The 20,918-nt window shown below is 42.2% G+C and overlaps 2 protein-coding genes across 2 annotated transcripts in view; one reads left to right on the top strand and one right to left on the bottom strand.

Moving 5' to 3' along the window:
• LAMB3 (laminin subunit beta 3) overlaps window positions 1-3,123 on the top strand; it is a 32,558-nt gene extending 29,435 nt beyond the window's left edge. The window contains exons 21-24 of the mRNA XM_013950500.2: window positions 319-460; window positions 805-981; window positions 1,441-1,594; window positions 2,698-3,123. Of these exons, the coding sequence (XP_013805954.2) occupies window positions 319-460; window positions 805-981; window positions 1,441-1,594; window positions 2,698-2,831 (607 nt within the window). The 3' untranslated portion in view covers window positions 2,832-3,123. The remainder of the gene's footprint in view (window positions 1-318; window positions 461-804; window positions 982-1,440; window positions 1,595-2,697) is intronic.
• Window positions 3,124-5,038: 1,915 nt separating this feature from the next.
• On the bottom strand, window positions 5,039-15,076 carry CAMK1G (calcium/calmodulin dependent protein kinase IG). The gene is made up of 11 exons (XM_013950493.2): window positions 14,985-15,076; window positions 11,699-11,827; window positions 11,039-11,113; window positions 10,130-10,268; window positions 9,665-9,788; window positions 8,972-9,047; window positions 8,297-8,409; window positions 7,429-7,507; window positions 6,901-6,988; window positions 5,702-6,126; window positions 5,039-5,173 (listed from the first exon to the last, which is right to left on the bottom strand). Exons 1-11 carry the CDS (start codon window positions 15,074-15,076, stop codon window positions 5,083-5,085), a joined length of 1,431 nt encoding a protein of 476 aa, XP_013805947.1. The 3' UTR covers window positions 5,039-5,082.
• Between the last annotated feature and the right edge of the window lie 5,842 nt (window positions 15,077-20,918).

Below are 20,918 nucleotides of genomic sequence, written 5' to 3'. Positions count from 1 at the left end.
ACTCCTTGGTAGTGTCTGACACCTGCTTAACCTGCTGGAAGTGATGAGGCAAGGGAGTCTGGCTTTCTAGGGGAAGCTCTATCACCCGGTTTGAATAGTTCCACTGCAAACAGAGAAGTGTCCACTGTAACTGGTTCAATGGCTGTTGCTTTCCCTTTAATATTTTTTCCTGCACCATTTCCAAAATAAATCAGTTCACTACTGTTCAGTTACAATCCTGTGTTGCTTTTCTCACTTGCTTATTTTGCCTCTGCCGTCTTAACTTCCAATCCATGCAAATACATACATTTATTCCTGACTCTGTCCCATGCTTCCCAGGAACCGGGCAAATGCTGTGGAGGGCAATGTGGAAGAGGTGGTTGGGAATTTGAGACGAGCAAACACTGTGCTCCTAGAGGCCCAGGGTGCTATCAGGGGCTCTAGTTCTTCCCTTCGATTCATCCAGGACCGCATTGATGAAGTAAGTGGTGTACTCTGACTTCCTAAATAGCAATATTCTGCCCTGCTCACTGCCCCTTTGAAACTTCCCAGCTTGACTGTACCAACACAGTGAGAAACTGGATCTGGTAAAGTTCTTGCTGTAAATTTTTTTTTTCCTGCTGTGTCTCATTTGTCTGCTTCTCCAGTCACAAACCTCAGCTGAGCTCCCTGAGACAAGGCCTGTCTTTTGCTCTGCTCAGTTGTACAGTGGTGTCTCTGATCCTTGACTGAAACCTCAGTTCTGTAATTTGTCAATCAAGACAGGAAATATGATAATGTTTTTGGATGTGATTTCCTTCTTAATGTGCAACACTGTGCTTTTAGATCAAGGCTGTTCTTGGCCCAGCTGAGAATAATGTGAAGTCCATTGCTGGTCATCTGGATGGACTTGAAGAAAGACTCACCCAGTTGCAGCACAAAGCGGATCAGAATCGTCTGAGAGCCACAGATGCACAACAGACAGCAGCCAAGGCTGGCGAGCAAGCAAGGAGCGCTCAGCAGGTACCCGAGCTCTGACAAGTCAGGAATGAAAGTAGTTCACAGCTGTGCACCTTCTTATTGTCATAAGACAGCAAAGCCAGCTGTGTCAAGGCACATATTTGGATGGGGCAAGGAGAGGTCCCTATCCAGGCCACTGCTTGTGCACTGTTGTTTTCTTATTCATCTGATGTAGTATCCCACTACTGAATTTTTCCAGGCCATTTCTCAATCCTAATGCCTATTGCTGAAAACTTACTTACGTTATATCTCCCACCTGAGATAGCATGGCCCACATAGCTATCAGTCAGCATATCTGTGTCAGTGCATTGTAAGCCTTTATGCATTTGTATAATAATACTAATGGCAAAGCTCTAGTGCAGTATTCATTTGCTATTTAAAATGGATTCAACATTGCAAAATCCCCTTTCCCCCAGTTTGTTTGTTTGATTCTACATGCACTGCTTGTTTGCTTTCCTACAGGCATTTGAACAAGTGAAACAAATGTACACTGAGATGAAGGGAAGAATGAAGCAGAGTTCAACCCTGGGAGTGCAGGGCAGCAGGGTACAAAGCATAAACTTGGAGGCAAAAGTTCTGCTTGAGGAAACCTTGGCCATGATGCTCAGGATGGAAAGTAAGACTCTTTGTGAACTCAATGTAATAATCTCAAGCAGTGAGGAGGGGCTTCTAGAGGGGTGAGGGAAAGTGACTACAAGGAAGACAACATACTTTTAGTAGTGTGGTGGTGCGCATTTGGGCTGCGACTGCTGGTACTAAGCTAGTAAATTTAGAGTTAGCAAGGGTGTATGCACCTGGTGTAGAAGGGACACCTGTGTTTGCAAAGCAGATAGGCCCTTAGCAGCATCGTGGTTTTCCTCCTCACATTCTCTTGATTTTTAAGCATTCAAAACTAACGGCTTTGTTTGGTTACTCTTGAGGGCCAGCCAGCATGTGGTTCTAGCTGACCGGGAGGCTGGAACCACCTTCCAAGTGGATGGAGAGTGAATGATTGCCTGGCACGCAGCCCAGGCCGTTACCGGTGAGGGCCTTGGCATTGCTGGCATTGATAAGCAGTGTGTTCTGGGGCACATCGAAGGAGCTTCTCTAGACCAGGTGCTCAGAAGAATGCTGCTCAGTGCTACTGACAGCAGGCATGTAGCACTGTATGCCTGTTTCTGCATGCAGCAAGGGTTCCTGATGTTGCTAAGCAGGCCAGCATGCAGTTTTCCTTCCAAAGCATGATGTGCATACATATGAGCTTGCTCCTGCCCTACTGACGTCAATGAACAACAGCGGCACAGTCGCTCATCTGCTTCAGCGGTGTCTGGAGGAGCCAGAGATATTTGGGAGAGAGCAGCAGCCAACATGACCCTCCTACAGAGCGGTTGGTGTGTGGCAGGATGGGCTTCGTGGCCGTACCATGACTGGAGTGGGCACATAACACACACACGGGGAGCTGGCACGTCTGGCTGATCTGTGAAGCTTTGCAGTGCTTGTGAACCGAATCGAAGTTCAGAACAGTTGTGTTCAGATTTTCTGAGGGGTAAAAGGGAAATGCAGAAGGAGGAGGCAGTACTAATTGTCCTCCCCTTACCCCTACATGGGCAATATCTGCCCCGTGAGGGAGGTGAAGGCTCAGTCCAACCCGAATGGCTTCTGAAAGCTGGGAAGGGTACCTGGACGTATCTTCCTCCGACTGTGATCTTCTTGTAACCCTTTCCTTCCCTCTCTCCTCAGCTTTAGAGATGGAAATTCAGGGAAGCAACAAAGCTTTAATGTCCAAGTCAGCGAGCCTTGTTGGCCTGGAGGAGCAGGTGGAAAGGATTCGGGATTCGATCAACAAGCGAGTCGCATACTATGACAGCTGCTGACAAACAAACTGTGGAGGCTCTGTCTTGCCATAGAGTTGCATTGTCTTTCTTATCTTCAGACACTGACTTGTGTATTTATTCGCATTTTCTGCATGGAGTTTTCATGTTCCTAATGTCTCTGATTTTAGCAAATTGAATTATTGTGCCTTTGGAAAATAGCTGCTCTGAGCCAAAAGAGCAGCCCCCTGGACAGGATTTATGTTGTTTGGCCTGGCTGAAGCCACCCAGTTCTTATAGGAAAGGGGGAGAAAAATCAATCTTCATTGCAAATAAAACATCCAGAAAAGTGCTATTTCTATAGGAGTTTATAAACCAAGAAATGATTTGTTTTTTCTTGTTTTAGCCAATTCAAGCTCTTGCAGCTGGATTTCACTGTTCAAATTAAAGGCCCTCATGTGGGGCCTTTTAAAACATTTTCTCTGCACTGCAGTTTATCCTTAAAGTTTGCTTTGGCTTCAGTACTTTCCTCCTTTATTCAAATGTAGAATTTTATCTCCATCATATCTATACATCATGCCTATACTTATACAAATAAGAGAAATGCAACTTCTAACTCAAAGGTAGAGTCAAATTTCTTCTTTGACTTTCTGTCACAATCTGCTTATTTATCACATAACAGTCTGCCAGCAGAATACCGGAGGGAACAGGTCTGCAGATGCACAGGGATTGCTTTAGAAGGGACTTAATAGACCATTTCCACATCAGATTTCTATGAATAACCAACAGGTACTTTACAAAACAAAAGTTGGCTTTATTAAGCAAGTATTTATTGCACAATTACAGACTTGGAAGTAGGGAATTTAGACCTTGCTGTGGTTATTATCAAACATATGGAGGTTACTAGCAGGTTGTCTCCTTTTGTAGCTTAAGTGAAAACTGCACAGCCTAGGCAGCTGGTTGACACCGAAGCTTGGGACTGAACAAAATCTTAGGAGTGATAGGGTGCAGATTGTAAAAAAAAAAAAAAAAAAAAAAAAAAAAAAAAAAAAAAAAGTTGCCACTGCGTGAAACTCTGCATGGCTTTGGTTTATAGGATTTGTGCTGTGCAGTACACTTGTTATGCATTGGACAACTACACAGTATACAAAAAACAAAAGCTTATAGCATTGAGCAATGTTGTATGAACAATATACACTGAAGATGCTAGCAGAAGCCTCGGACTTTCCTTTGCTAAAGTGCCATCTCCCAACGTTAATGATCCAGAAACACTTTGAGGTCACTGCATTGATGGATTCCCAGGACGAAGAAGCGTGCAGCCCGTCACTGGTCGGTCACCGCTCTCTGAGAAATTGCTGCCCATCTGCTCCTGGCAGGACACAGCCTCCTTTCTTCTTGCTTGCACTATTGATGTCTGGCTTTGAAGTGCAGAAAAGAGGAAAACAGCCCTTCTGTTTCTGCAAGAGAGAGAATTTCAAATGAGGATTGAACTTTGTTTTACTGGACTGCTACCTTCAAAATGTTCTTTTAATAAGCAGTAGCATTGGGTGTTAGGAACAGCTTAGATCCTTTTATATGCCTTATCTCTAAAGGGTTATTACATGACCAATCATTTGAATTGACCTATTTGGGGTCTATAGTAGACCCTGCTTGCATTTGTTTCTTCTATTAATCCTTCATATATTACAGTTCTGTTCATGTAATCTCATCAGTAGGGAGTGTCATAAAAGATTGTAGCATGTGGCTCACTTCACTGTATCCAGCTTTCGGGGAGAACTAAGCTAGCATATGTTCACCTTTGAGGAATAATTTTTCTTGCAAAATCTAATAGTAGTACTTCCTACTGCTTGTATATAATGCACTGTGAATGTTAACTTAATGAGTCGAGAATCAATCTGATCTATGGTCAGACAGGGAGGAATCTTTCATGATTGTACTTTTCTGCTATTTCTTGCTCACCTACAAGACAACAGCATCTCCATGCTCTCTGGTAACAAAACAACTTAAACTGTGCTGCTTGGACCAAATCTGAGAAAGGGAGTGGCAGTTCAGGCTCCAGGAACAGCGATGGACCTAAGCAGCCCAGGGTCAACCCTTTGCTTATGGCCACAGTTGAGACGCAGGTGAAAAGCTCTAGTCCCAGTTGATGAAATTGTTGCAAAAAAACATTAAGTCAATTTATTTTGTAAGTCACTTTGCTATTTGTGCCTTTTGATTTTTCATACCATAATGGGATTAATGTAAAGCAGCTGTTGGGTGGACAATGGTGCACGTACCTTTGAAGATGTGGGGAGCCCAGTGCCTGACTTCTTCATCACATGATCAAACAAACTCCAGTTTGGCCAGTGCCACAGTGAAAGTGTTTACCATTTTTCACTGGAACAAGAACTTCTGAGTTGAAAGGACTGGTTGGAAATGGAAGAATTGGAAGAGAAAAAAAAAAAGAGAGAAAAATAGTAATATTTATGATAATTCTTCAGATGCATTAAAATTGTATTCTTAATATAAAGAGTATCAGCTGCTGAACATGAAGTATAGTTGTGGTGCCAGTTAACACTGCAGCAAAGGGAGGTTCAAGTTAGGCAACACCAGCTGAGTACTTGGCAGCAGTAGCTTCGACCATAGGCAATTTCAATTCTGGAAAGCTCATGCACTAATGTCAGTTGAATATGGCAACTGAAACCCCATTACCTCAGCTCACTGCAAGCTTTTCCAAGCAGCCTAGGCAATGTGCCTCCCCTGATGTTCACACAAGCATAGAAGACATTTGGCTGGCCACTGCTATCCACCCAGCCCAAACATTGGCTTCCATCCCTGTTCCTTGCCCTTTCTACCTCCGCCTGGGCTGGCAACTACGTGTCAACCAACCATTTCCAGAAAGGTTCATCACATGTATTTTGTCAGTGGTTATAGCTAGCAACTTGGGTACCTACTGGGATTTTGCAGCTTTTTTAAGAAGCACTGCCTCAGAGCAAAAGGATGCCTTTGCTTTCTCGTGCCCCACACAGGCTGAGCTGCAACCACAAGAAGTTCTGTTTGGTGGGCTCGGAGGGTCTGGCAGGGCCGGACTGCTGTCTCCTGGCAGGGTTCCATTAATGGAGTGCTTTTGCAGCTTCCCTTCCATCATTCCTGTGTCTTGCTCCAGCTGCGTGGGAAGGTTTTGACAACCTAGTGTGGGTACCAGAGGGAATGATACGGTCTTGTCTTCGTTTGGCATTCCTGAGCTGGTGGTGTTAGGTGTGTTAGGTCTGGAGGCTTCTGAGACTTGTATAACAGGAAGGTTGTTTTCACCCGCTGTATGACCATTCATGTGGAGTTTCTTCATGTGGTGCACAACAGCTGCAGCATTGAAGGCTTGCTGGGAAAGAAGACAAAAACCCTGTGGTGAACATGTAGTGAGGCCAAGCTGTGTGGGTGCTACGGGATGAAGGCATTGCACATCTTCCCTTAAGCAATAGTTCACATATAGGGATGATAGTGCTGTATTGGTTAGCACTGTCTGTCTGTTTGCACAATATGTAGAAAGTGGGATGTGCTCATTCCTTACATAAACACCGTGGTTTCCATTGACTACAAACTGCTGATGCTTTTTAAGATCACAACCATTTCTAGATAAGGAAATCACAGGGAACAGCTATAACTACCCTGTAGTGTGAAATAGAGATCAGAGCTGAATTTTGAATGAAAGTATCTAAAATACCATGTAACAAGTGGTTCTGTGGCATTCCTTTCTCCACCTAAATTCCTACAAGAATGCTCGATATAGAGGAAATTCCAGTTTATGTTCAAGGCTGAAAGAAGGAAAAGCTGGATTAAGTTTCCAAGAGGTCTGTTGATGGAGCACTAATTTCACTCTCAGTATAAAGGTAATAATCCTTTCCCCCTACCCTTTACTTGTTGGCAGGGGTTCTATATTGCTATGTTTGTGGTAAATCTACTAGTATGCATTATGCAGGGGATATTGGTCTAAGTATACTATGAACACTAACTGCATACACTTTTTGGGTGGCTTTTGGAGGAACTCAGCTTTTGGGTGCTTACCCATATAGGTGAAGCCTTGCTTGTTGCTAAATGGCAGCAACTAGCATTTGTTTCTGAGATGGCTCTAGGCGCCCAGCAGCAAACAACTTACCCTCCATTTGCTCTTTGCAAAGTTTTTCTGAATCTGAGCGCTGACAGATGGGTATATGTCACGGTGAAGGGCTGTATTTCCATTAATCCTGCAGATGGGGAGAAAAGAAAACGGGCTCATAGGCAGATGGCATTTGTAAGGCATTCCACATTCTAGAGGCAAGTAACTAACTGCTTTGTATATTCAATCAGCAATAATTAAACCCAGAGGAAAAACAGCAACAAAATATAATACAAACACACACTTCAAAGCTTGGAAAAGCTCAGAATGGGATTTCTTCTTTGCCTCTGTTTATGGAGGCAAATATTACACAATTGCATCTTTAATTATTCATCATTTTCTTTTTTCACACATAAAAAAGAAACACATAGGGCCACTCCAAGGCAGCTAGTGACATTAATAATGGGGATTAGGAGGACACCTCTGTTCTCGGTTACAACTAAGCACATGGATCTAAATGCGGAGGCTGGTAAATCCCCTTTGTCAGTAGTTGGCAACATTAACTCCTGGGAGCCACGTTTCTCTCACCATGGGTGCCTCAGGGCTTCTTCACAGGTAAACCTTGTGTTTGGATTTTTCTCCAGTAAATGTCTGATGAAATCCTTGGCTGTTTGGGAGAGGAGGAGGAGAAGCAGAGAGAAAAGGTTATTTTCTTGTTGTTCCAAGATATGATTCTAGCAGGACCTGGCAGATTCTAGTAGATAAACACGGCAACCATCAACCCCAAGAAGGACGTGTTAATACTGTGTTATTACATCATCAAATGGATATATTCATAGTGAAGTGTTCCTTATGAAAAAAAACTGAGGATGTACCAAACTTTATGTTTAGGTTACGTGATTTTGAGCAGAATTTTTCACTGCCAATGGAAAGCATAAGAAAGTCTAAACTGAGCAGACTTGTCCTATCCTACTTCCTTTAAAACTTGGCTTAAAGAGGACTTACATCCCTCCCAATCTTTTTCTTTGCAGGGAGGGTAATGTTGCTTCCTATTATATCTAAACAAATCTTCTGCCAGATTTTTTTTGCATGTATAAAAGGAGGATGTTCAAAAAATGCTGCTAAGATGCTGGTTTCAGTAAACCCAAAACTGCCAGTGCAGCTTGCTTTGGTATCATCGCCCCCGCTATGGGTGGCACTGGGAGCCTCTGCAGTCGGATCCCACGGCTGGGGGTTTGCTGCTCTGTTAGCATAACTCAGTTTAAATGTGCAACGCTTCCTGCTATTCCCGTCCCCGCCGGTGTGCGGGAAGGGTGCTTGGGAGATGCCGAGTGTGGCAGCTTCATTTCTTATGCAGTGTTGTCTGCTTGGGCTCACCCACGATTAAGAGGACTCCGGATTGCGGACACTGCATTTGTGAGAGAGAGCAAAGTGCTTTCCAGTGTCTGAGCTTTACCTGACTCAGAGATATCGTCCCAGAACGGCGATTCAAACTCATAGTAGCCTTCCTTAATCTTTTCAAACAGTTTAGATTCAGTCTCTTCATAGAAAGGAGGATACCCGCACAGCCTGGAACAGACCGGAAAAGAAAGTGGTCCTTCAGTGCCTCAGTCTGTGTATGCACAAGCTCCTCTTTAGCTCTGTTTAGTTGCTTGTGCAACAGGATTGGATGAAGAACAGAAGAGATTTCTCTATAGATCCATCTGTCCCTCACATCTAAGTGCATTTGTAATACTGCAGAAAAGAGTTAAAAACTTAGCTGCAGCAGCAAAAGGACAAAGCCACAGCTGGTACGTAGCTGCACGGTGTGGGAGGAAATGAAACAAAAAGTACTGAGGAAGATTGAACAGTATTTGTAGGCAACTGAAAAAACAAAACATGGGATGAAGCATATAGTGGAGAAAATGTGATTCCTTTCATCTCCTCCCTGATACTTAATTCCCTGCATCCCTTTGCTTTCTACGATCTAGTGAATCAGTGCAAAGGAAGACTATATTGCTACTGTGAGCATAAAGCTGGGAGGTCCAGGATCAGCACCATTTACACTTCCACTCTGCAGAGGTGTGTGAAGCTGTATACAAGGCGGGAGACTTCTGGAAAAATAAGTGGGATGCTGTTTGCTTTTACTCACAGGATATAGGTAATGACTCCAATGGACCAGCAATCTACGGCTTTGCTGTATGGCTTCTGGGTGAGGACTTCTGGGGCTGCAGAAAAGCAAAAACTAATCAAGAAAACAAGCAATATTAAATGACTCAATATTGGAGAAAAAGGTGATTTCTGGTATGTCTGGCCTCTGAGATGCCAGTGCAGGAGAACTAGCCAGTAAAAGCTCTATTTACTAATGGGATTGATCTGTCCTTTTTGTATCTACTTTAGGACATTGGGTTTTATGATAGTGAAGCACTACTATCATAGAAACAACCACTGAGAATTTCTGCCCACATCCTAAGGTTTCAACCAGTAATCTGTGGATCAAGCTAATGCCTTCTGGTTGAAATTAAACAAAGCCCATTGTGCTAAAATTCTTTTTGTAATTTTTCAATGAATACTTGACTAAGTGAAATATATTGCTCTTAAAAATATCTTTTTCTTTTCTGTTGAAATTATCCTTTTCTTTGCATTTTCAAATATTTTGTGATTTTGCAGTCTTTACACTGTAATCCAGTGTTTGTAGTCTACATATATAGTGCATCTGTTACCAGTATGTGTTGTTAAAGTGATTATATATTTTTGTTTTTTCTGCTAGGCAGCATACTGTAAAAGTGTAATCTTTTTTCTAGACAGACCACCAGTGAAAACCCATTCCTGATCTTTGGCCTACCAACATATCCTGGAGTCCCACAGGCAGTGGACATGATGCCGTTCTGTTCCATTTTAGACAAGCCGAAGTCTGTGATCATAATTTTGGAGTTCTCTTCAGGAGTAAGGTAAAGAAGGTTTTCAGGCTGTGAACACAAAGTGGTCAGGGTTTGAAATTTGAACTGGAAAAATGAAAAGAAACAATGGAAGGTCATAGGACAGAGCGTGAGCTTATTTCTGATGTCTGGTGGTTCAGGAGTCAGGATAACATGCTGGGCATGTGGCAGTGGAAGGAGTGTCTTGGTGCGGTCTGGTGCTGCTAACAGAATCACCATGCTGTTTCACATGGTGCCTGCTTCTGCTTTTGGTGTGAAAAGCTAGGGGTCAATCCTTGATCCGAGGGTTTGCAGGGTTACACTATGTGCTTTAGAAAAGTCTGCAGATACATCAGTCTGTAAGGCATTGTTATTTCTAAGGAACACATCACCTTTAAGTCTCGGTGAACTATTCCATTTTCGTGGAGGTACTTCACAGCTGTCAAGACCTGGTGGATTACCAGGCTTGCGTCTTTTTCGGTGTAAACTCCTCTTTCCAAAATTCGGTCAAATAACTCTCCACCAGATACCCTGTTGAAATGATAGTTCAGAAAGAAAAAGGCTGAACATTAAACAAATCTAATTGTGCTTTCATGTTTGAGGCAAGCCAATTTTCCAGCCCTTTTACGACTCCGTCTACAGCACAACCATTCCTATGGTAGCCATACTTTGGGAGACTCAAACACCAGTGGGCACTCTTAAGTACAGTTTTAGAGTGCCAATAAACATTCCTGGTGAAGCCAGTGAATTCAGGTAAGGTTGTGATGCAACTGCCTGCACGTTCGAGCCACGGGCTTTCAGAAACATGCACGGAACTGCCACCAGTCTGTGTTACATAACCGAATGCACAGCCTGATGTGTATTTTTGTGTAACTTCTTTAGGTAAATTTGCGAGTTAGCAGTAGCAGCCAGGCTGCCTGAAGCTGATGCCCACAGCAAGCTGCTTTCTTTGCAGCTGACACATTGCCTGCTTTCATTTTCAGAAACCCTGCATGGCATAGCTTTAATTAGAAATGCCTCTGTCTCTGTCCTGCTAAACTGTGATGAATTAATTTGCATAAATAGATCCTAACTGGGGTTTAGAAATTTACTGCTAGAATGAACATAGGCTGAGACAGTACAAGAAGTGTCCATGTTAGTTCAAACCATGTAGCTCTTACTTCATTAGTGAGGAATGTTTGTGCATGTGACTTTTAAACGTGACGGACTCCTGTGCATAGGTCCTGACCTAGGATGCATAACCCTGGTCCTACCACTGTTCTTTCTCTGTGGCCTAGAAAGACTTGACTGCTAATACTTACAGCTGCATGACCAGGTAAAAGTGGGTTGTGCTCTCATAAATATCTTCCAGAGTCACAATGTTTTCGTGCTTTATTCTGCAAAGATAAATGTGGGTCACAGACATATCTGACAGGGACAAAAGTGTTTTTCAAGTTGAAAGCCCCATAGTCATCTTGCTTTAATCATGAAAGAAAGTTCACTGAGCTACTTTGTGGCTGTCCTCCCTTGCCCTGTGTGGTAGCATCTTCTCTCCAGGCATCAACAATAAAGGTCCAGACTCTTCATTTTTAAGCAGCTTCCTTCTCTGCATCATGTGTATTATAAGTACTGAAAAAACATGAACTCTAACTTTCCCTTCCCTGTGTATTGTTCTGTTTAATCTATTCAGTTTCTCAGATCTGGGGCAGTATGACTGTGTTGGGGTTACAGACACAGCAGCGGAATAAGAGAAGAAACTTTACTAGTATATTCATTTATCGTAATATTTATATATTCTTGAAAAATAAATTATTTTTATTTTATTTTATTCTCATTCTTCCACTTAACGTAACACAATTTTGTGCAGTGGGAGCAGGAGCAAATGTCATTTATTCCTAACCTCAATTCATGTAAGTCTCCAGAGCTACATGTCTTGGGAAAAGATGTTTGTTTTACTTTATATTAAAAAAATATATACTTACTTTTTCAATACTGCTATTTCATTCTCCAAGCTGCTATCCCTTGTGAGAGGAGACTTCTTGATGCATTTCAGAGCAAAGAGCTTGCCAGTGCTTCTTTGTTTCACTAGGAAAACTTCTGAAAAGGCACCTCTGCAGAGAGGAAAAGTAAGTGCATTTCAACAGATGATGCTATTGTGAACTAGAAGGAAACTTACAGAGGAGAAGGAAAAAAGCCCCCCAGAAACAAAAAAGGAAATAATTCAATTCTAAGTGGATGCTAACTGTAAAGCTAGAACTACATTTCCAGCAGACCCAAACTTAGTATATTCAATGCAATAATTATTCAATATATAGAAAAATCCCATTTTCTCTGTATGTAAGGAAAAGGTTATATTTGCATAGTTTATCATGAAGTTGTGTTGAGGGAGTTAACAAAAAAGATCCTTGCAGTGAAATTAAACCACATTCTTCAGGACAGCTACATGTCTGTAAAGACAGCCAAGCATTTTGCTCCTGTATCTGCCAGGCTATGAGTTAACTTCGCTCTTACCAGACTCAGAGCACACTTCAGGGAAGGTAGATTGCAAACATGTTTTTTAGCATATGCTTCAGTGATCAGTGCAGGAGGAGGAGGCATGATCCAAGGTTTCGCAGCTTACTGCTTTCAAGGAACCTTTGCACTTCAATTCTTTGGGACTGAGGGGGCAGTTCCCAGGCTGAGGGCAAGTCCAGCTAAGGGGCTATATTAAAAACCATCTCTCTAATGGGACAAGCTGAAATTTGAGTGCTCATTACTGTTAATAACCCTGTGAAGAGATCAGTAGCCTCCATTCTGACTTGACCAAATTCCTTCTTAATATATATCATACCTTCTCACAGGCCCTTGCTGACTTAAAGTTGTCCTTCACTTTCCCTGTTCAGCATTGCTGGGAGGGTTGAGATAGCTGAATTTCAGTGAGGAGAGCCCAATTATATTGCAGTTGGGGTACATTAATCAAAGTTCCATAGATCTGAAGTGCAAAACAACCGGAGAACTTCAGCCCACTGCTTAATGTTTTCATCTGGCACCTAATATTTTTTCTTTTCTGCGGAGCCTGCTTTTACCTGTATATTCTTAGTTTAAAAGTTACAATGAGTACCTAGCATATTCCTGATAAGAGTACAACTCTGTACAATGAAGAGTAGATATTTATAATATCCCTAAAGCTTACAATCCTGTTAGAGGATTTTCTTTGGCACGTGTCTTGGGATAGTGACAATGCATGCTTTGCCAGGTCAGTCCTCAATGATTCTCATCAAATGAGCAACAGATTTATTGATGGTAGTTAAATGAAATGTGCCACTGTGTCTGAGAGCTGAAGGGAGCTGGAGGGCAGAGTAAGGAAGGTGAGGTAGGCACAAGGGATGTACATCTCAGTTGGAATGCTGTTGTGGCAAAAAAACCAATAAACAAGGGCAGAAAACCTGTGCTTCCTATAATCTGAAGAGTATATATATGTAAGTGAAGAATCCAGTGTATTCTGCAGACAGGTTTGGCTAAGCACAGAGCTGTACCCATCTGGCATGCGGCTGTTTGCTCATGTTTTTGTTAGCTAGTGGCAGCCAGTTCTGATGCAAAGGGACAGCATGAGTCTAAGACAGCTCCTTGCTCTACTCACTTCCCTCCTTCCTATAAGGGGCTACCTGAGTACAGCTGAAACCATGTAAAAGACATTAGAGTTACGAAGAATTAGGTTCTGCAAGTGAAGCAGTCTGACACCATCTCCAGTTTTGCTGGAAGGAGAAAAGAGGGAAAGGACTAGTTCCTATCAAGCTTGGGGGATCCCTTACCAAAAAAAAAAAAAAAAGGCATGGATTTTTGGGAAGGCCTTCCAAGAGGTGGATTTGGTATCTGTTTCACTCAGTAATTTCTATGCAATGGTCTTGTCTCTCTTTTGGTTCAAAAAGTAGTAGATGTTGGAGCCTTTTCCTCATTTTACACATATTCTCATTTAATTCAGAAGACTGTTTCATGAAAATGCCTTTCAAGTTCATAGAAGTCTCAAGGAATAGGTAGGGATGTTCTCTTTAAGATCTCTAATCCAACAGTTGTGGATGGTGGGGGAAAATGAGGGGCAAGGACCATGGAAGTGGCCAGGCTTGCGAGTGGTCTCTAACCAGCATCTCCTGTTGTCCCTGTCTGAGACAGGGTAGGTCAGCGTTGGCTAGTGGTCTGAGCCCATACGGCATTGCGTATGTTCTTGAAATGCCTCTAAAACAGTTGCAAGAACTTCAGAAGTCTTGAGCTTCTTAGAAAACTGATCAGTAAATTTCTAGGTAGCTTTAGCTCCCAGATCTTCTTTAATTTTCTTCAACTAGTTGAAGCAGTGCATGTGGAAAGAATCCTTTTTTCTAATACTAACTTTTCATACCAATGTAACAGTAGGAAATGAACAACCTACAAATCAGATGCTAGGGCATCTGTTCTGTATTTTAGTCCCAAACAGTTTATAATAATTATGCCCCTTATTAAAAACTCATGAATCAACAAGTTGGCAAGGAGAGAACAAAGCATTTTCTAACCTCATTCCTTCAGAAGAATGTTATTGGATTATTTAACTAATTTCTGAGGCTGACCAGGAACGTCATAATTTAAAACATAGCTGAACTCTGGAATAAATATTCTTTTGGAAGCTTTTCCATGTGTTCTAAAGTTACAGAAAATTTGGACGGGATAAAATTTCCTGTTTAGAGGTAGTTCAATTCCTCCTCCACCACCTTGGAAATGTTTTGTTGTTTCATTCATACAAACAGGCAGATTAAGCAGCTAACTCACAGAGGAGTTGCATATAACTTGGGCATCCTTGTTCTTGGTTCATTCCTAAACTGAGTTTGGGGATACGAGCTTAAATAAATAACATGTTATTATGGCTGTTATAGAGCCATCCTTTGACCTTGCTTAACCTTGTAGCAGTGGAAGACCAGTGTGTTCAGAGGGAAAAGAGCAAAAACTTAAATATGCTGCAATGCAGGCTTAGAGGGGAAAGGGGAAGGAGAAGGGATCATCTAGAGCTGCACTGCAGGGCTGAATGGTGAAGGAGGGCTGTTCTCAGCACCGCTTGGCAAGTACGAACCATGAATCAGAACGCAAGTAAGAAATGTGCATCTGTAATGTAACGCCCACCTTTTATCTAGAGATTGTTGCATATCTCAGAAGGAGATGTTTTCTTGTGACACTGGCAAATACCAGAAAGAGAGCAGCTGTGCTGGGTTGGGAAGCATCGTATCTAGATGCAGGCTCTGTTTGGAGAGTAGCTATGGTACTTACGATCCCAGTGCCTCCATGAAAATGAAGTTTTTTCGGATATTGCTTGTCTGTTTCTTCCAGGAGCTGCTGTCATCCTCTTCCTTGCGGCCCATCTTCTCCAGAGTGGAAGCAGGGAATTCTGTCAGGAAGGGCAGGAGAGAAAGGATTGATGTGCCAGGTACTCTCATGAAGAACAGGAATGGTTAATTGGATTCAAGGTGTCATGAATGCTGTTTGCTTGGTCAGAGGATTCAAACTTGTCAACAGCTTGGAAATATATGATTTTTTGTACTTATTTTGACACTTACAACTGTTAGTACTAGCCATGTCACTGTGATTATGTCCCAATGTCAGTACAGTTTAATATTAGATCAGCTGAACAGGCAGACGGTGACCATATGGTAGTATTGTCTTGTGGGTATATTCATTTATGCATGTTGGCAATTAAAAATGTTTATATTGTGCTTTATATTTAGCGGCAAAAAAACAAGCTGGGTGGTTGCTAATTTTAAGTAAAGCATCTATGACTTAATGGATTAAAAAGTTAGGTACAACTAGGGATGCAGGTGGATTATAGTTGAACTGCTTTATTGCTTGAATATTAAATAGTTTAAAGAGCTCATGACTGCAGAAGGGAAATCAACATAAAACATTTCTGGGTCTGTCTTGTATAGTTTGTGTTGCTGTCTTCTTTAATTTTTGTTAAGTGACAGATTGCTTTTGCATCTGAGTCATCACCTTCCCATTGCCTTTTTCTTGCAGGGAGTCACAAGGCTGTGAAATCCCAGTGCTGTCTTTTGGGCGGCCCATGCTGCAGCAAAGGAGTGCCAGCCCCAGTGAGAGCCACTGCTCTCTGGCTCCACGTGGGAAGGGTGGCAAGAGGAGCAGCTGCTTATCTTGGTAAAGCCTGTCCAACTTAAAGGGCTTGTGGAGGCAAAATGCAAAGGGGAATCTAGTTAGGTTTCTACCAGACTGAATAATCCAGCCTTGGTCTATGGTGACACAATGGTCAGGCCACAAAATCAGGAATATGCAGCTTCTGGAGTCAAATCCTGCTTTGCTGGATGGTTGCTGAGCACTTATTATCTACATTTAATATTTAATTGCACAAAATCTGGTTTGTTACTAAACACTTCAGTAGGACTTCTAGGTGCTCAGCACATCTGAAATTTAGGCACCTGGTCTGGGTGCTAGGTCTTCTGCCATCCACATTTTAAAATATTGACATGAGATTGACTCTCTCTCAATCTCACAGGTTCACTGAACTGGAACTCCAGAAACCTGGACTCCCGTCCAGCGGTGCCACAAAGGGCTCTTTGACCTTGGTCAAGCCCTGTCCCTCCCCACTTCCCCTCCCACCTCTAAGCTCTTTAGAGTACAGACTGTGCAGTGCTACTGTAATGCAAAAAGTAATGCTATCATCACTTGTGGGAGCTCACCAGAGTGGTGTGAGAATTACTTGGAGATTACACAAGGTTTGGAAGGTGTGAAATGTTATACAAACATCTAAGTGCTCTTAATAAGATCAGGTCTAGCATTACAGAACTGGAAATACACTGGAAGATGAACAATGAAGTCTGTAGATGAGAAAAATTTTCAGAAAACAACAACTGGTGGGGCTTGTTGCACTGTCAGGATACAGTAGAAATGCACTGAAAATATCCACTGACAGAAGGGGATTGGATGCTGGCAGCAGTGCCGTCAGCACATGCGACATCTCCCTTCTTGGGAGCAAGGATGCCATTCTCCAAAAGCCTCAGACACAGCTGAATCTTTGAAAGACAAAACTGAATCTTTTCTGTAAAAACAATGTGTTTGGAAAAGGCAAAGTATTAAAGCAGACAAAAAGCTGAAAGCTTATTTCAAGACAGACAGCTTAGATATTGAATTCTTCCTGAACCTAGTTTATCTCCTTAATTAACATGGTTTGAGGATTTTGAGATCCTTGACACAATTTTTTAAAGGTTAATTTAACACTATTGAAAGCAAAATTGACTCAACTGCAAACAGTTGAAGCCTTCAGTCTATAAAATCACTAAAGGCCAGTGCACACTTTTATTTGCTTTCTGGATTTTGATGCATGTGTAATTCCTAGAAATACAAATCTTCATAAAAATCAGCCATATTTTGCTGTTTAAAATAGTGAAGATCAAAATTTTGTCACAAAAATGCTGATCAAATAATAGAAACCTCTTTCTGCCAATATTTTGAGTCCAAAAACTACATTTTCATTCCAAGTCTTCCCTCTTGTGCCACCCATTCAAATCTCTACAGAACTGGAACTTCACAAAAAGAGAATTTTAAGCAGAGACTTTCAGCTACTGATGAGAGCAAGTTTCATCCAGTTTAGCCAAACATAAAACGCATGACGCAACTATGATTTTGACTTATGGGTAAAATTTAGATGACCCCTCAATTTCTTTTGCAGCCTACTGTCAAGCAAAGAATATAAAGTAAAAAAAAAGTAGGCTAGCCTAACCCCTGTGGGCCTTAGTGGAATACAAACAGTATTTTAATCTTCCTTCCTGTCCAGCCACTATGCCAAAACGTGGCCTGGTTAGCACAAAACTCTTTGAGGTTGCCACCCATCCCCGTGGATGTAGGCTGACGGCCAGAAAGCCCTTTGCAGAGGGGCAGAGACGATGGCATGCTCAGAGAGCATCTGAATCCCACCCTCCTTGGCATGTGAGAGATGACCAGCTCCCACTGCAAACGCGCTTTGCATGCTGCTCTCCGCCACCCTTTTCCATGACACAGAGCAGCCAGCCGCGTAGTCTGCCGAACTTCCCTGCAAACACCGCGAGAGAGGAGCCCGGGAGCTGTATGACGTGGAGGACAGGACAAAGCTGCAGGTAATATGCAAGAGTTAATTATACACCCCGCGGGTAGGAGGTGAAAGTGAAGCCAGATGTTGCCATCTCTGGCAGGGCGCTGGGGCCCAGCAGCACCCAGCCGTCTCCCCTGAACCCTACCGAAAATGAAGCAGTGGTGGTGTGCGAGCTGCTCTCACCACGTGCTGTCTGCGATCCTCCCTGGCCTGCCCCCACTGACTCTAAGAGCAGGTTGAACCAGGATCTATGTAAAGCATATTTGATTACTTTGGGCCACTTAAACACAAGTGTAAAATTTGCCCAACATTCGCTAATTTAAGCTTTATTCTCTTAGTATTTTCACATTTAATTCCTTACAAATTCTACAGGTTTTTTCTTAATGGATTTTGCTTCTAAAAGGAAGATAGTTGTGTGTTTTCTTTAGTCTCCTATGAATCATCTGTTCATTTTATAGTTTCTCCTTCTGTTACTTTATGTATATGGCATTTTGTTTTTGCTGATATCTGGAGGAAAGGACGGATGAATCGCTGTGACTCCATACATGTGTATTTGATTTCCTGCTTTCTCAGTTTTTCTGTATCATCATGAACAAGTCATTTCCTGTCTTAGCCTGCCTTTCTGTGAGAAATGGGAATAAATGGTGCTATTTTGAGAGCAAAATAATGAAATGTTTGAATTGCCTAAAATGTAAAAGCTGAATAGGTACACAGATGATAAATACTTGCCTACCTTCCTCTTTTCTCAGGTTGGATCACATTTTTCTAAATACTTTTTCCCCTGTTTATACCGAAGAAACTATGTGCACTAGGGCTTTGTACGTAACGAAGCCTCAAAAACCAACCACCTCAAAAACCAACCACGATTACTGGATTCTAGGACGTGTGATTTTGCTAATGGTCTGTGAACTTGTCCTTTACTTTTTTACTTAATCTGTTTAAGCCACTTGTTGCACTTTGCAGCAGTTCTAGACAATGCTGTGTTTGACAAATATGTCTGTTTTGTTTATTTATTCAGGCTCTGAATTTATCCAACAATGACCTGACCTTTCTCAATGCTAGTGCATGGTGTGTGGATAAACAGAACTTTATATCTATTTGTTTAGTTGAAGAAGCTTTACTTTTCACAAGAATAGAAAACATCATAATAAAAGTTGGGCAAACAGACTTTGTGCTTGGGCTGGCAGGTTTTCCTGCCATACGATGTGTCCGTCTGCGCGCTTCCGTCATTTGTCGGCTCCATGCCGGCACCCCGGTCGCATGTGCGTCGTTCCCGGTCTCGGGGGCAGTTTTGCTGTCACAGCAGTACAACGTGCACACGAAGACCGGGGTGGAGCACGCCTGACGCACACTTGAACAACTCATTAATATAAACTCCTAATATGAGAGAAGGGTCTATGTTTGCCTATTTGTTTATTCTCCTTTTACTAGTGCAAGAACAATAGTGCATTAAGATTGCAAAATAAAATGGAAATGCTCATTAATTAATGCATGTAAAGACTTCTGGAGATAAAAGAGAAAAAGAAAAGTATAAAGTATTGCTTTAATTTGTTTAGCATGCCACGCCTCTCATAACAAATTAAGCAGTAACAGGACATAATCTGACAACTCTATGCTGAAAGTAGTTTCAATATTAATGTCTAACCTTTGGGCTCTTCTAGAGACTAAGTCAATAAATGTGACTGCTGCTGTATTCTCTCTGATCCAGCAAATGACACATCTTTGCTTAGAATGTAATGAGTGTTATTATGACCTTGCTTAAATATTTCCTGAAGAAATTTGTTCAGCTTTCATATCTCACAGTAACGGATCCATCTACAGACAGACATTCTGCTTCTGAATGGATATACCGAATTAGCAAAATTATTGTAAGACACGATTAATAATCTTGTGAGAAAGTTACATGTGGAGGGGGAAGATGCATGCTGCTTTCATGATTTTGGCTTTAGAATTAGAAAGAAGTTTAGATTAAAAAAGGAGGAGAATACAAAGTCAAAGGGATTTGCTTTAAAAAGAAATACACCGAAACAAGCATTCTGTGTGGGAATGAATTAACTAAAAGGCCAGTCTGTGTTTTCAGGGACAACTAAACAAGAAACTGAAGACATGAGATCGCCATTAGAAACAAATCTACATTAAACATTTTGTATTCATTCCACTACTCCATTGATTCAAAAGCAGTGCATCAACTTAGGAGTCCTTGATGGACACTGGCAGAATCACATTTTTCAATATAAATATTTCACATTCCTTAAAAGAGTTTTGAAGTAAAATGTCATAACCCAGCTTTCTGTGAAGTTGCTAAATATAACGTATGAGCGCAGTAGAATATTAGACTAACAGTCTGTGCAAAGAGGTACTCCCGTATTTTCCTCCTAAAGGATGCAGTTCCTTTTAAAAGCAGGTTAGCCAGAATCCAACTTAATGCCCGCCTGCTTTGCTGTACAGAACAGACAGGAAAAGCCAAGGGTTATTAAGGAAATAATATTTTGCTTACCCAAGTCAGCACAAACAAAGCAACTCCTGTTCTCTGCTCCTCCTGCTCAGCTCCCCCAGGTCTGTAGGGATTCAGCCTGCCTTGGTGCTAACAGTCAGACAGACTGGAGGGGAGGGATGAAGGAGATGTCTTTTGTGCGACGGTAACTAGGCAGCACTTAAAGGGGAGTCAATTGACACAAGAATAAGCTGCCTGTGGGTGTGCATGTGCATGCACGTCTGTGTCAGCAGCAGCAACGCTACCTGGCAGCGCTGACGCGGGCAACCAGGGCACTTTGCTGGCAGGAACTGGTCGATTCACAGTTAATTCTGCTCTCCCTCTGAAAGGAACAATGCATGGGTTTTCCTAGCAGCAAGGGCTTCTCTCAAGTAAAGAATTTGGTATTAAAACATTTCTCGGTGGAATGCAAATATATTTTGCCTTAACCAAGTGAATGAATTCTCAGTATAAAAAATGTCCCATTTTCTTCTGTATGACATTGGAAGGGCTGCAGGGAGGCAGGAAGCGCAGAGATGCACCATGCCAAGGGGGACCGTGTTCGGTTTCCAACCTGCTGCTTGACTGCATGGACCGTGGTGCTGTGGCACGGCCACCCTCTCATCCCCAGCGCCAGGAGCGTGATGTTCTCCAC

This window comes from Apteryx mantelli, chromosome 25, assembly GCF_036417845.1.
Source record: "Apteryx mantelli isolate bAptMan1 chromosome 25, bAptMan1.hap1, whole genome shotgun sequence".
In the NCBI taxonomy this organism is placed as follows: Eukaryota; Metazoa; Chordata; class Aves; order Apterygiformes; family Apterygidae; genus Apteryx; species Apteryx mantelli.
The sequence above is the reverse complement of the archived record's forward strand: the minus strand, read 5'-3'. Positions and strand labels throughout refer to the sequence as shown.